Raw genomic sequence first — 12,813 nt, forward strand, 5'->3', positions numbered from 1 at the left:
TATGCATGTATACATTATTTTATTTCCTTAGATGACTGAAAGCTACTTAACAAAAAGGGATAGTGCTGTACACTTATTTAACCCTCAGTTTTAACCAGAGATGAAACAAGGTGAACACTGTGAGAAATATTTTTCAAATAATTGAATGTACAAGTATATTCAGGAATACATTGGATTAAATAATTACAAATAGCTCACTAGGACTAATTCTTAAAAAAAAAAAACCAAAAAACTTCAAACTAATAAGTATTCAACCCCATTAAGCAAACTGGTTTTTAAACACAGAGGTTTCTAAAACACACTAAAAAAATACAGGTCTATCCAACTTTACAAAGTATAGTACATCTGATGGAATGCTCTAAATGGACAAGGAGATCAGAGTTATATACTTCTCTTTACTCCCATCCACCACAGGTTGGACAACACTCACTGAAGTTTCAGCATATTGTAGTTCACAAGCTTTCCTTCCTCTGGAAATAGACACAGTGGTTAAGAGCAAGATTTCCACAGACATCAGGCAAAATGGCTATAACACAACCTCTACTATAGGCCGAATACTTGTGTCCTCGCAAAATTTATATATTAAACCCCTAATCCTTAACATGATGGTATTTGGAGATGGGGTTTTAGGGAGGTGATCGGTCTTGAGGGCAGAGCTCTCATGATGAGATTAATGACATTATATGAAAAGTCAGAGTGAGCTTGCTTCCATTCCTCCCTTCCCCCACACCAAATGAGGCTATAGCAAGAAGGCAGCTGTCTGTCTATCAGCCACAAAGAGGGCCCTCACCAGAAGCCATCCATGCTGACACCCTGATTTTGGACTTTCAGCTTCCAGAACTGAGAGAAATAAATGTTTATGGTTTAAGCCACCCAGTCTATAATGTTCTGTTACAGCAGCCCAGACAAAGACAACCTCATTAAGCTTCATTTCTTCCATGGTAAAATTAGGTTCTACAGTTCACAGGATTATGACGCTTAAATGAAATAATGAATGTAAAGCACTTAGCATAGTGCTGGCACATTATAAGATTCTACTAAGATCCCTCAAGTTACTGATAATTATTTTCCCTTTTTTTTTTTTTTTTTTGGCAGCTGGCCCTCAACCTTGGTGTTACCAGCACCACACTTTCCCAAGTGAGTTGACCAGCCAGCCCAGGTTACTGACATTGTACCTTTTCATTTTCAACCCTTGGGTCCTTATATCTCAATAGCAGTGATTATATGATCTGAAGTACAGAAAGAAACTTGTTAATAGGGCCGGCCCGCGGCTCACTCAGGAGAGTATGGTGCTGATAACAGCAAGGCTGCAGGTTCGGATCCCTATATAGGGCTCACTTGGGAGAGCGTGGTGCTGACAACACCAAGTCAAGGGCTAAGATCCCCTTACTTGTCATCTTTTAAAAAAAAAAAAAAAGAAAGAAAAGAAAAGAAACTTGTTAAGTCAGCCGCTTTCAAATTTTTTTTGCCATAATTCATAATAACGAATACATCACAACCCAGCACACATACACACATATATTATATCACTGAAAAAAGGTCATGAAACATTCACCCTTACTTCTTCCAAATGCATTCTAATGATTCTAGTCTAGTTACCCAAAACAAAACAAAAACTGGTCAAAACCTACCACTGATTTCACAACCTTTGGTCATGACCCACAATTTGGAAAATTATGCAATACACTTATACATGAACATATAGATGAAAGATTGAGATATCCTGCCCCCACAAAAACAAACAAAAAAACCCAAAGTGAAAGGGTCTTAAAAATAACTCTACCCGATAAATTATAATTTTTCTAAAAATTACATTTCTAAATCATTCCTGAATTTGTTATACAGTAACTTTTCTTCTGACATACACAGAACAGAGACCTCCATTTGTCACACATTTACAGAAATTTGACATTTTATTTATTAGGATCTCTGGAAGTAATATTCCTTCCCTCAGAACACAAACTACCCCAACTAAATTATTCAAGAATCTGCCAAAAATTGCCAACTCCATTCAAATGAAATTTGAGTAGAGAAATAAGGAAAAGAATATATGCCTGAAAATATACACACTCACATGCAAAAGACTGCTTTCATATAATTTCTTGTTCTAAAAACGTCTACTTCATTGTTGGCTTAAAAAAGAAAATCACCAGAAAATGAAAGGAAACACCCATATATATACAACAGGTCAAAAATTACTAATACATTCCAATTCAGACTGTCCATCATTAGAAGATTATAAAGCATTTTAATAATTCTTAAGCAATCTTCAACTTGTTTGCACTACAATACTATTCTCATACCCATTTCACAGCTGCAATCGTGCTAGTTTTTTCTCGGAAAGGAAAAAGCCTTTACTGTACTTTTAATTTCAAAAATTTAGAATCTAGGTACTGTGATTCAACAGACAAATTAGCATAAAAAGGAGATGATCACTACTAAAATTTTATGGTTCATCTATCAGAAAATTGCAATAACTATAATCTAAATTTTGTAATACTACATATTTCATCATAAAAATTATTATGGATTTATTTAAAAATTAAAGTCTCAGTCAAATTCCCTGATGCAATCAATATAATCTGCTTTCTTCTCTAATTTACTTTGCTAAATCCCACTCCCGCATACCCCCTTTGGGTTATGAAACACACCATTGTCTTTCTCAACCAAAGTATTCATTCCCTCCACTTCTTTGGTTAAATATATTCTTTCTCTTGAACCCAGCATTAAAATGGATACCATCCCAGACTCATTTTCTCCATATTGACTGCAAAAGTAACAATTCCTTAGATTTGTATGTTTTAGTTTATAAGGAACATATCCTAATATTAATGAGTACCCATGAACGTATATACCACTGTACTAAATGCTGAAGTTAGAGAGGAGGGAGAGGTAAATATGAAAGACACTGCTCTCAAAAATGCTCGCAGGAGAAGGGAGGATATGCACACAAAGAATACAGAAGCATGAACAAGGGATTAAGAGAGAGTGCACTAAAAGGGAAGAAATGCTAAGTGTAGGCCAAATACGGAAGTAGCCAACCTCAAGATTCCAAACGGGAATATTTATAGTATGTACTGCTTTTAACATTCCAGTGGAGGTCTCAATGAATGCAGGGGTTTTCTGTTGCTGTTGTTACTTGCTTGCTATTGCTTTTGTTACCATGCTCTCAGTTTGCTGTTCACACAGAATGAGACTGATCTAATTTTCTACAAAGGTTAGAGAGAAACACAGATTGGGGTTTTGTATTAAAAAGTGGGGGAAGAGAATTCACTAGATATGAGTTTCACACAATAGAGAAAAGTTAATTCCCAAGTTCCACAATGAGAAAAACTGTTTTAGAAGTTGTACATTTATTTACTAATAAATAAACTTCCCCAAATAAACAATAAAAATCTGCCTCCACTTCAATTAAGAACATGTATTTTCAAGTGCAATTTTATTTTACAACACTGCAGCAAGAATACCTGGGAAAACTGTTTTTAAATAACATTCAGATCTCAGAAGGACATTGAATGGTACTTACTGTTTCATGATTTTTTTCCTAACTGCCTTTCTTAGTGCCTCAATGTAAGGCATTAAAACACACTGGTCAGAATAAGAGGTTTTTTTTTTTTTTTTAAGTAATACATTTAGAATTCATATTTTCTTTCCCCAAATTTCTTGATGGAGCTACAACCCTGCCTGGTCTGTCCTAAATGAACAAAACAGTACACTAACGAGCACACTCTAACCTCCAGAGGGCAGAAATCTTTCACTGATATATCCCAAATGCCAAAAACAGTGCCCAGCCCACACAAGACATTCAAAAAAATGTGTTCAAAGAAAACTGAATCCTGCCTCTACTACTTTGTATTAACCTATGACTACGTACTAACATATGAGCCTCAGTGTCTTCATTTTTAAAATGGAGGTAACTCAAAAGAATACTTGTTACCCCAGGATTGAGTCTAAATCTCCAAAGAAGGAGAAAAGAAAGATGTCACAATATGGAAATGTTCATTAATGAGTTATTTTTTTAAATCTCTGTCCATGAAGTCTAGTTATGGTAAACATTAGACAAAACAATGCAAACGAAGTGGAAATTCAGAAGTAAAATTACAAATTCTGTAAAGAAGCAGAACTTCATGAAGTTGATCAAAGTGATACGGGATGTTAGGTTTTTTTTACGTTTGATAATGGTATTGGTATTGCTGGCTTTTGGGGGTTTTTTTGTGTTTTTTTTTTCCCCCTTAGAGATACATCCTGGAAACGTAGTAAGGAGAAAACTGATAAGGTTTAATTAGCAAATGAAATGATTCCACAGTATAATACGCAGTAATTTACAGAATATATCATGTCACTGTAACAAATGATCTAAATTTGCTTCATATTACACCAAACCCACATACTTTACTAAAATCTAAATTCTGTAAAAAGGGCCGGCCCGTGGCTCACTCGGGAGAGTGTGGTGCTGAGAACACCAAGGCCCCGGGTTCGGATCCCATATACAGATGGCCGGTTCGCTCACTGGCTGAGCGTGGTGCTCACAACACCAAGTCAAGGGTTAAGATCCCCTTACCGGTCATCTTTAAAAAAAAAAAAAAAAAAAAAAAAAAAAAAAAAAAAAAAAAAAAAAAAAATAAATTCTGTAAAAAAAATTTTTTTTTAAAATGAAAGAAAGAAATGATTATGGATGGGGTAAGCTTGTAGGAAAAAAAAAATCAGTGGGGTTTTAAATATGCCTGAGGAATTCAATCTTGTATTTAAAATTTCATTTTTATAAAACATTCCACTACTAAATTTTAAGTTTCAAAAATCACTAATAGTTTAAACTCTCATCTTCTGAAGGACAACTCTAAAGCTAAAAGATGATAAAGTTGGTGGCAAAGCCAGATAGAAACTGAGGTGTTCTAACTAAACCTTGCTGCCTCTCATGAAAGGTAAAGAAGGGCAAGGGGACCAAAAGCAAGTTATAAGATTACCTTTCTTCAACTCCCTACGTTCTCTACATGGCCCTAGAAACTATCTGCCAATACCTTTCACTTACAATCTCCATGATCTGTCTTTACTGCCATTTTCCAAAGACCACTAGTTTATTCCTCCTTTCTCCAATTTGTTTTCTCCTTTCTTAAAAATCTGCCCTGTGATGGATTATATCACACAATCTCTTGAACAAGCAGTTCTTTTTTTTTTTTTTTTTTTTAAAGATGAGACCAGTAAGGAGATCTTAACCCTTGACTTGGTGTTGTCAGCACCATGCTCACCCAGTGAGCAAACCGGCCATCCCTATATGGGATCCAAACCTGGGGCCTTGGTGTTATCAGCACCACATTCTCCTGAGTGAGCCTCCGGCCAGCCCCACAGGGCCAATTTAAGAAAATACACAGAAATAACCTTGCTTCAGAGATGCTAAACAGACCTGCAAGTCTCAAAATGGATTGAAACTATTAAAATAAATTAAAAAGTCAAAAAGGGAGGCCAAATGTAGAACCCGAGTACCTCCCAAACCAGAACTCGACCCCAAACATACCTGTAATGCCCAGATTAGGGGTGTACACTTCTAGTTGGGGATACAGTTCCGGTGCCTCTGAACAGCATTTATACTCTGGTCTTCTTCAGGAATGTAGTTTACCTATGCAACTACTTCTAGTACTTTACAAACTACTCAAAGGGTCCTTGCAGAAAGATTCAAGGACTTATGTGAAGACCAACAGGAAGAAAAATAAATAAAACCATAGAATACCAGAGCAGGTATGGTTCTCAGGAATTATTTAGTCCAACTCCCTCATTTCACTCATAATACTGAAATACATGATTAAGTAACTTTCCCACGGTTGCAGAGTTAGTGGTAGAATCTTGACTTTATTTTCATTACTACTTTCCATTCTTCTACCAAGATTTAAATATGATACTACTCAGCTATCCTCACACATTTGGCATTATTTAAATGTTAACTTATGCAACACACAAGGCTTAAAAAACAAGCTCAACTATAAACAGGTCACCTTAACATGACTTAGGAGAAAAAACACACCCACGATCACAACATGCTCCACCAAGTTCAAAATGTCTCCTGTTGCAATCCCAGGAACCGGCTTCCAGCATTTAACCACCATTCCAAAATAACATTCTACCTCATAGAATTTCTTGATTATTTAGATATAAATGGTTATGAGTTCACAGGTATTAAACCATCTAACTACAATCCTACCCTAAACACCAAGCACTGTCTCCACTGCATTTCAGTCCTTTGTAGGTATGAACTACTTTTACCTAACAAGCCAAAACAATAATAAAACTCTAGATGCTAATTTACCAAACTTGGTAACAATAAATGCTTCAAAAAACAATGCTTAACTATTCCTATGAAGTTCTAGGTTCATAAATCAACACCAGCTATGCCTCCACACACTGGCATACTTATATATTATGCACCTGAAAGGAGCCGTTTTAGTCCCCCAGAATAGTATTCTTCGACAAGACTAATACAAGTGATTAAAATGGGGAATTACTGAAACTGACAAAGTAACTTTATTTTTACTGTGCCTAAGTAACACAAACATATAGGAGGCTCACTTGAATATGCATTTGATTTTTAATCATTTATAAAACATTCTTCTGTTTTGACTAAAAGTGGTTCTTCTCCCTGTTGAGTTCCTTTTTCCTCCACTTCTCTTATGGATAAATAACACCACAAACTTCTTTATACTCCAGTCAAAAGGAGGGCTGTTAACCTTGACATTTTATGGTCACTCTTTGAAGAAGGCAAAGTCTAAATGTTCTAGTTTTTCTTCCTTTTAAATAAAAAGGTAATTATTTTCACCCACCCTCCAAGAGGAGATGAGAAATTTATCAGAGGCCACTTGATAACTGGCAGATATGAACCATCCTATGAGGAAATATAAAGAAGACTATTTATTGCATTACAAAACCCTGAGTCATCACCCAGTTCACTCGGCAGATTTAGGTAAACGCTGAATAAGAGACTTATGTCTTGCGTGTTCATCCATCCATCCCCACATGCAGGAAGACCCAAATGCTACCAGATTTTATGTACAGTTAACCAAAACAAGATACAACAAAATTCTCCTTTAAAAAGTTCTGACAGTGAAGAAGCCCATCTAGGAAATAACGTCTCTAATCTTTTTCCCCTTTGTATTTTTACTTTGACACTATTGTTTGAAACTAATTTATGCAGAAGAACAGCAGCAACAACAGAATTCCGGAAACTGATTTAGGTAATCTATGTTGATCTGAACAACTCGAAAATTAACACAAGCCTGATACTAATAACGCCCTGGACAACCTGACAGCTCTTCCCTATTTTCCTTAGTATGGTAATGGTCTCTCCAAGGGAAATGTCACAACAGGTGCAACATACACTTTCCTCGGGTTCTAAGACAACATTCTCAACACTGACGTCTAATCTCTACAGCCCAAGAATGAGCTGAGGGCTGATTTTAAACCAGTCTTTTCAATCAAATCCACGTAGACTGAGCAAGCCCAAAAAAGCAATATTCACAAGTTTCCCTACAGCCTCCTTCCATTTAGAAAGTTACTAGACGCGAACCAAGACAGATGTGAAGGAGGCAGGGATCGTAGGGGACGAAAGAGCCGGAGGAAGCACGGGGAGAAGTCGAGAAGTCAGGAGTTCCTCCCGCAAAAACGAATCCTCTGTGCCGCGCCTCCCCCACGCGCACAAGTCCAAGGAGGACCTTAGGGGATGGCTCTTCTCTGTCCCTCTGGGCCCGGGGCCCTCCGGCTCCCCAGGGCCCCGCAGGTCGGAAGACAACATTCCGAACCCTTGAGGAGAAGCAACTGTGGAGGGCTGGTGAAGACCACGAGGCCCCGTAAGAAAGTGGCAGGAAGGGGGCTTGAGTGCTTCACAGACTCGTCGCGACTCTGGGACCACTGCACGGGGACGGCTCCAGCCAAGACACAGCTGATGGTCCAGCCGTCCGGACAAAGAGCGACCTTCCCACCCCCCACCGCGACGCCCTCCCACTGAGCCTTTGCCCCCGGCCCGTCCCGTAGGCCCAGGCACACTTACGTGGAGAGTTTCCTGGTCCAGAAGAGGCCTCCGGGCCACAGCTCTTGAAGCTGCACCGCCCGGCCCAGGTTGCTTTTAATCTGGGCCAGCTGCAAGTCGGACTCGGCGTCCAGCCGCTCGGCGTAGGGCAGCAGCTTGTTGTAGACGATCTCCTTCTGCGGGACGAAGCCCCTCGGGCCCAGTCCGGGACGCCCGCCCGGCTCCGGGGGCTCCCCGCCTCCCGCCCGCTCGACCGGCTCCATGAGCCCAGGGACGCCCCCCCACCCCCTCCCACCCTAGCCCTCCCCGGCCCCCACCCCTGTCCGGGCTCCGCCTCCTGCGCGTCGTCGTCTTCCCGGGGCCGCCCACTGCCCGTCGCCCTCGGCCCGACCGCTGGGCCCCCTCTCCTGGCCGGCGCGCTGTTGGGCCTTGCGCGGTCTCCGGTTCGTTGGCAGCGGCAGCGGCCACTCAGCCCACCCCGCACCGGCTCGGCTTGGTGACGCTGCAGCGCCGGGCCCAGAGGTTCCGGACGGGCCTCAAGTCACTTCCGGGGCGGGGCGGGGCGGGCCGACGGCATCGGAGGAGGCGGGAGCGGCGGCGGCAGGAGCCCACGGGGCCGCACCTTCCTCGCCGTGGACTCGGTTCCAAAGCCACCACCCTCGGGCCTCACCGGCCCAGCGCGAGGCTGTCCCACTGGAAACACGAGGCCGAATTCCAAGCTATTGTCCTGACTCGCCTGGGGTCGCGCACTCCCTATGGCAGCCCTCGAGAGGCCGTCGTCGCTGTAGCCTCCAGCCACGGAGTCGCCCTGGTCCCCCCATGCCGAGTAACCCCTGCATCTAGGCTACCAGAGTTTATGGAAAAGCCTATCCACCCTGTATCCATCCCACTTATTCTTACAGATTTTTTACTCTGATCCCTTTAAGTCCCCTAGTTTCTGGTATCCTCCCGGCCGCCATCGAAGGAAATAGATTCCATTGAACAAGTAGTAATTGAAAAACTTTTTTGTGTCAGATGCTCTGTTTGGGCCCTTGAAATGGAAAGTTTAAGAGCACCTAGTTTCTGCCCTCCAGGAATTTACAGTCAAGCGGAGATATAGACTAGTGAATTACAAAGCAGTGCTCTTAGTTGCTAGATAAGTGCAGGATGCCTTGGGAACTGTCAAGAGGAGTTCATACTGGAGGGGAGGGATGTCTGGTAGTTTCCTACAAGGGATACTTAACCTGTAAGGGTTGAGTGCAAAGCGGTTAGAAAAAGAAGGGAAGAGAATGTTTATTTCAGCTGAGAGAACAGCTCTGAGGCTACAAGCTTGTTTTCTAGGAATTCAAAGAAGTTCAGAATGGCTGAAGTTTGTTTGCAAGAGAGGGGAGTGGAGAAATAAAACTGAGAAGAAAATTTAGAGTTTTATCTTAAAGACAAGAAACTTCTGAAAGATTTTTGAGTTTAGAGTGGCATGATAGAATTTACATTTCTGAAGAATCACTCTGTGTGGAGAATGGATTGGAACAGAAAAGATTGGGAACTAGAGGACCCATTAAGATGTGACATATAATGGTTTGGATGTCAGTTGAAATTATTTGAGAGCTATTTCAGCAGAATGACCTTGGCTTGATAGTTGGTAGAATATGAAGAGTGAAAGGGAAGAGACGGGACGATGCTAGATTTCTGGCTTGGAAAGCTGGATAGACACTGACATAGGGAGCCCAGCAGAAACAGCTTTGGAGGCAGAATGCCTGTGGGATGGGTAAGTGTGTTGACATATGGATCAGGAGAGTAATCTAAACTATGGTACAGATTAGCATATAAATGGGTAGAAGGAAATGAGATATACAGTATGAGAAGAATAGGACCTTGACAACCTCCACATGTAAGGATGGACAGAAAGGGGGGAAATAAACCACAAAGTATTCACAAGAAGCAGTCAAAGGACTGGCCAGTTAGCTCAGTTGGTTAGAGCATGGTGCTGGTAACACCGAGATCCAGAATTCAATCCCTGTACTGGCCAGCCACCAAGAAAAAAAAAAAAAAAAGCAGTCACAGAAGCAGGAGTTTTAGGAAAGTGGGCATTACTAAAACCTTCAAATGGAGGAAGTAATCAATCCTACCAAAGATGGCTGACAGGTCAGATGAAATGAAACCTGTGAAGAGTTTATTGGATGAAGGGTTTACTGAGAAAGTATATAAGAACAGTTTCAGTGGAGTGTAGGAATGGGAATCTGATTATGGTGACAAAGGACAAATGGGAAGTGAATAAATAGAGGTAGCAAATATGGACAACCTCTTTAAAAATATTTTGAGTGGGAAGAACAGCGGAGAGATAAGGAGGCATCTGGAATTTAAAAGGGGGATTTTTGAAGGTGGGATATATTTAAATATGTTTTAATTCTGGTGAGAAGAAGCCAGTGGGTAAAGAGGTTGAAGAAATTTGGGTAAGGATGATAGAGAGTGGGAGAGGGTCAAGTCATTCATTTAGCCCTTAGCAATAAACCAGATTGTATTTCCATTGTCAGACAGGAAAGCAAGAAAAGATAACTACAAATGCAGAAAGGTTTGGAGATTTGGTGCCGGAAGTTGGAGAAGTTCTTTCTGATGGTTTCTATTTTTTTCTCATGAAGACAAAAGAATGACAATTATGAGGGAAGCGGCAAGTAGATTTGAGGAAATTGGAGAAGGGTTAGAGTAGTCTCAAAATTCAGGAAACTGATTAGAGAAATATTAGAGTGGCTTGGCTGTTAAGAAGTATGAATCTTCTACCATCTGTCTGCACAATTTAGTGATTTTCTCCAATAATATTTGTCAGTCCAGGATTGTATGACATGCAAGCTGGCATGATAGAATGACAAAGCGGCAAGAGAATGTTATTTATGTTAGTGGTGTTAGCTACCACTTACTAAGCATTTCTCTCTGCTAGTGCTTTACCTACATTATCTCATTAAATTCTCTAAATAGACATAATTGAGTTGAGAATGTTTGAAAGAGAGTGGTTAAAGTCTAAGTTGTTGCAGTCTAAGTGAAGAGAGTAGAGAGCTGATAGGGAGATTAGAGAGGTCAACGGACTTAGACACTGATGAGGTACAAAGACAATATGAGAGGATTAGCCTGAGCAAGGGAACTAGAACAGAAGTGTTTGGATTTAAGATATTTAAGATTTCAAAGAAGCAATTCCAGGTGATGTCAAGCTCCCTGGAAGCAGACATCTGAACAGGAAAAGTTGAAAAAATTATTGGAGCAAAAAGACATGAAGTCTCTTCCTGGTATCCTTTCTGAAATATAATAGAAAACTCTTTGAAGTGCCTCCAGGTGAGAAAGTTGGGAGACCTTAAATTTCTTTGGGGGACTAGTCTGTTTGTTACCAGACTCAGATCCAGCTGCCCACCCCCTTGAAAAGGAAAGAAAAAAACCCAGAAGTCAAATGGTTGGTGTTAGAAAAGCAGATATATTCAGCTGAAGGAGATGGTAGGCTATCCCATCTCAAAGATTTACATTTACTGAGGGTATTTTTTTTTTTTTAAAAGATGATTGGTAAAGGGATCTTAACCCTTGACTTGGTGTTGTCAGCACCATGCTCTCCCCACTGAGCTAACAGGCCATCCCTATATTGGGATCTAAACCCATGGCCTTGGTGTTATCAGCACCACACTCTCCCAAGTGAGCCACGGGCCGGCCCAACTGAGGGGTTTTTAAAGGAAGGCTTGAGGGAGTGGAATGTGGGAGGTGAAAAGCAGGAGAGCAGGAGATGTGAGTTATGTGGGGTCTGTTTCTATGGGTCAGGTACAAGATCCCGCCAAGGCCTCATGTGGTTTCTGTTCTCACCTTCGCTGTTATGTCAGGACCTTGCAAGATTTTGATTTGCGCTGGTGTACTTGGCTGGTGCCCAAGGTCAGCTTCAATCATTTGACCTTGATCATTTCTCAAAACTTTACAAGTCTCAAAGAAGAACTGTTAGCTTTGCAAAGTACTAATTAGCTTCTCGGCCTTGTTTTCCTACTTAGTGAGCAAGATAAGAAAGTCAGTGGATGGGAAGCAAGAGTGGAAAGGAAAAAACTGTCCTTTTTAAAATCCTACCCCCCTCTGCAGCCCAAGCAGCTTTAGGTCCCAACATGGCTTCAGTTCTGCTCACTCCATCATGTTCGTCATTGGAGACAATAACCTAAATTCTGAGGTTGGTTGATCTTCTCCTCTTGATCCAACTCCCAAGTTTTTTTTTTTTTTTTGACCGATAAGGGGATCACAACCCTCGGCATGGTTGTTGTCTGCCCCATGCTCAGCCAGTGAGCACACCGGCCATCCCTATATAGGATTCAAACCCACGGCCTCGGCGCTAGGCGCCGCACTCTCCCGACTGAGCCACGGGCCGGCCCATCCCAAGTATTTTTATCTCTTGTAGGTAAGGAGACACAGCCAAAGAATAACAGAACATTATCCTTTCAGGCAGACCTTACAGGAGACATTTACTTCTTATCAGACCCCTCCAGGAAGGAGACTATAATCGCTGTTCTTGGAAGACCCAGAAAAAGCAATGGACCTTCAAGGAAAATAATATGGAAAGAGTTTTCTCCTCAAGCTGGAGGGATTGGCAGGAATAATTATCAATCATATATTAATGTCTTTTATGTACTTACTGGCCCACTACTTGATAATCCACTTATTAACAATAAACAAAAATTACAGGTTGTTAGTGTCATGCCTTCCCCTACCTTTGTTTTCTCTGTATATGATGTACTTGAGGCTGGAGATATATTGGCAAGTCGATGAATCTCTGTTGCCAGAAACATAATCTTTAAAAGTATTGGAGTTAGATT

General features: G+C 41.0%; 1 protein-coding gene across 2 annotated transcripts in view; it reads right to left on the reverse strand.

Moving 5' to 3' along the window:
- PSME4 (proteasome activator subunit 4) overlaps positions 1-8,284 on the reverse strand; it is an 86,664-nt gene extending 78,380 nt beyond the window's left edge. The window contains exon 1 of one of the 2 annotated variants that reach the window (XM_063077580.1): positions 8,033-8,284. In XM_063077580.1, the coding sequence (XP_062933650.1) occupies positions 8,033-8,274 (242 nt within the window). In that variant the 5' untranslated portion in view covers positions 8,275-8,284. Of the gene's footprint in view, positions 1-5,512; positions 5,669-8,032 lie in introns of those variants that run through there. The other variant, XM_063077583.1, reaches the window with a different exon arrangement.
- Between the last annotated feature and the right edge of the window lie 4,529 nt (positions 8,285-12,813).

Source organism: Cynocephalus volans, chromosome 14 (genome assembly GCF_027409185.1).
Source record: "Cynocephalus volans isolate mCynVol1 chromosome 14, mCynVol1.pri, whole genome shotgun sequence".
NCBI classification, from domain to species: domain Eukaryota; kingdom Metazoa; phylum Chordata; class Mammalia; order Dermoptera; family Cynocephalidae; genus Cynocephalus; species Cynocephalus volans.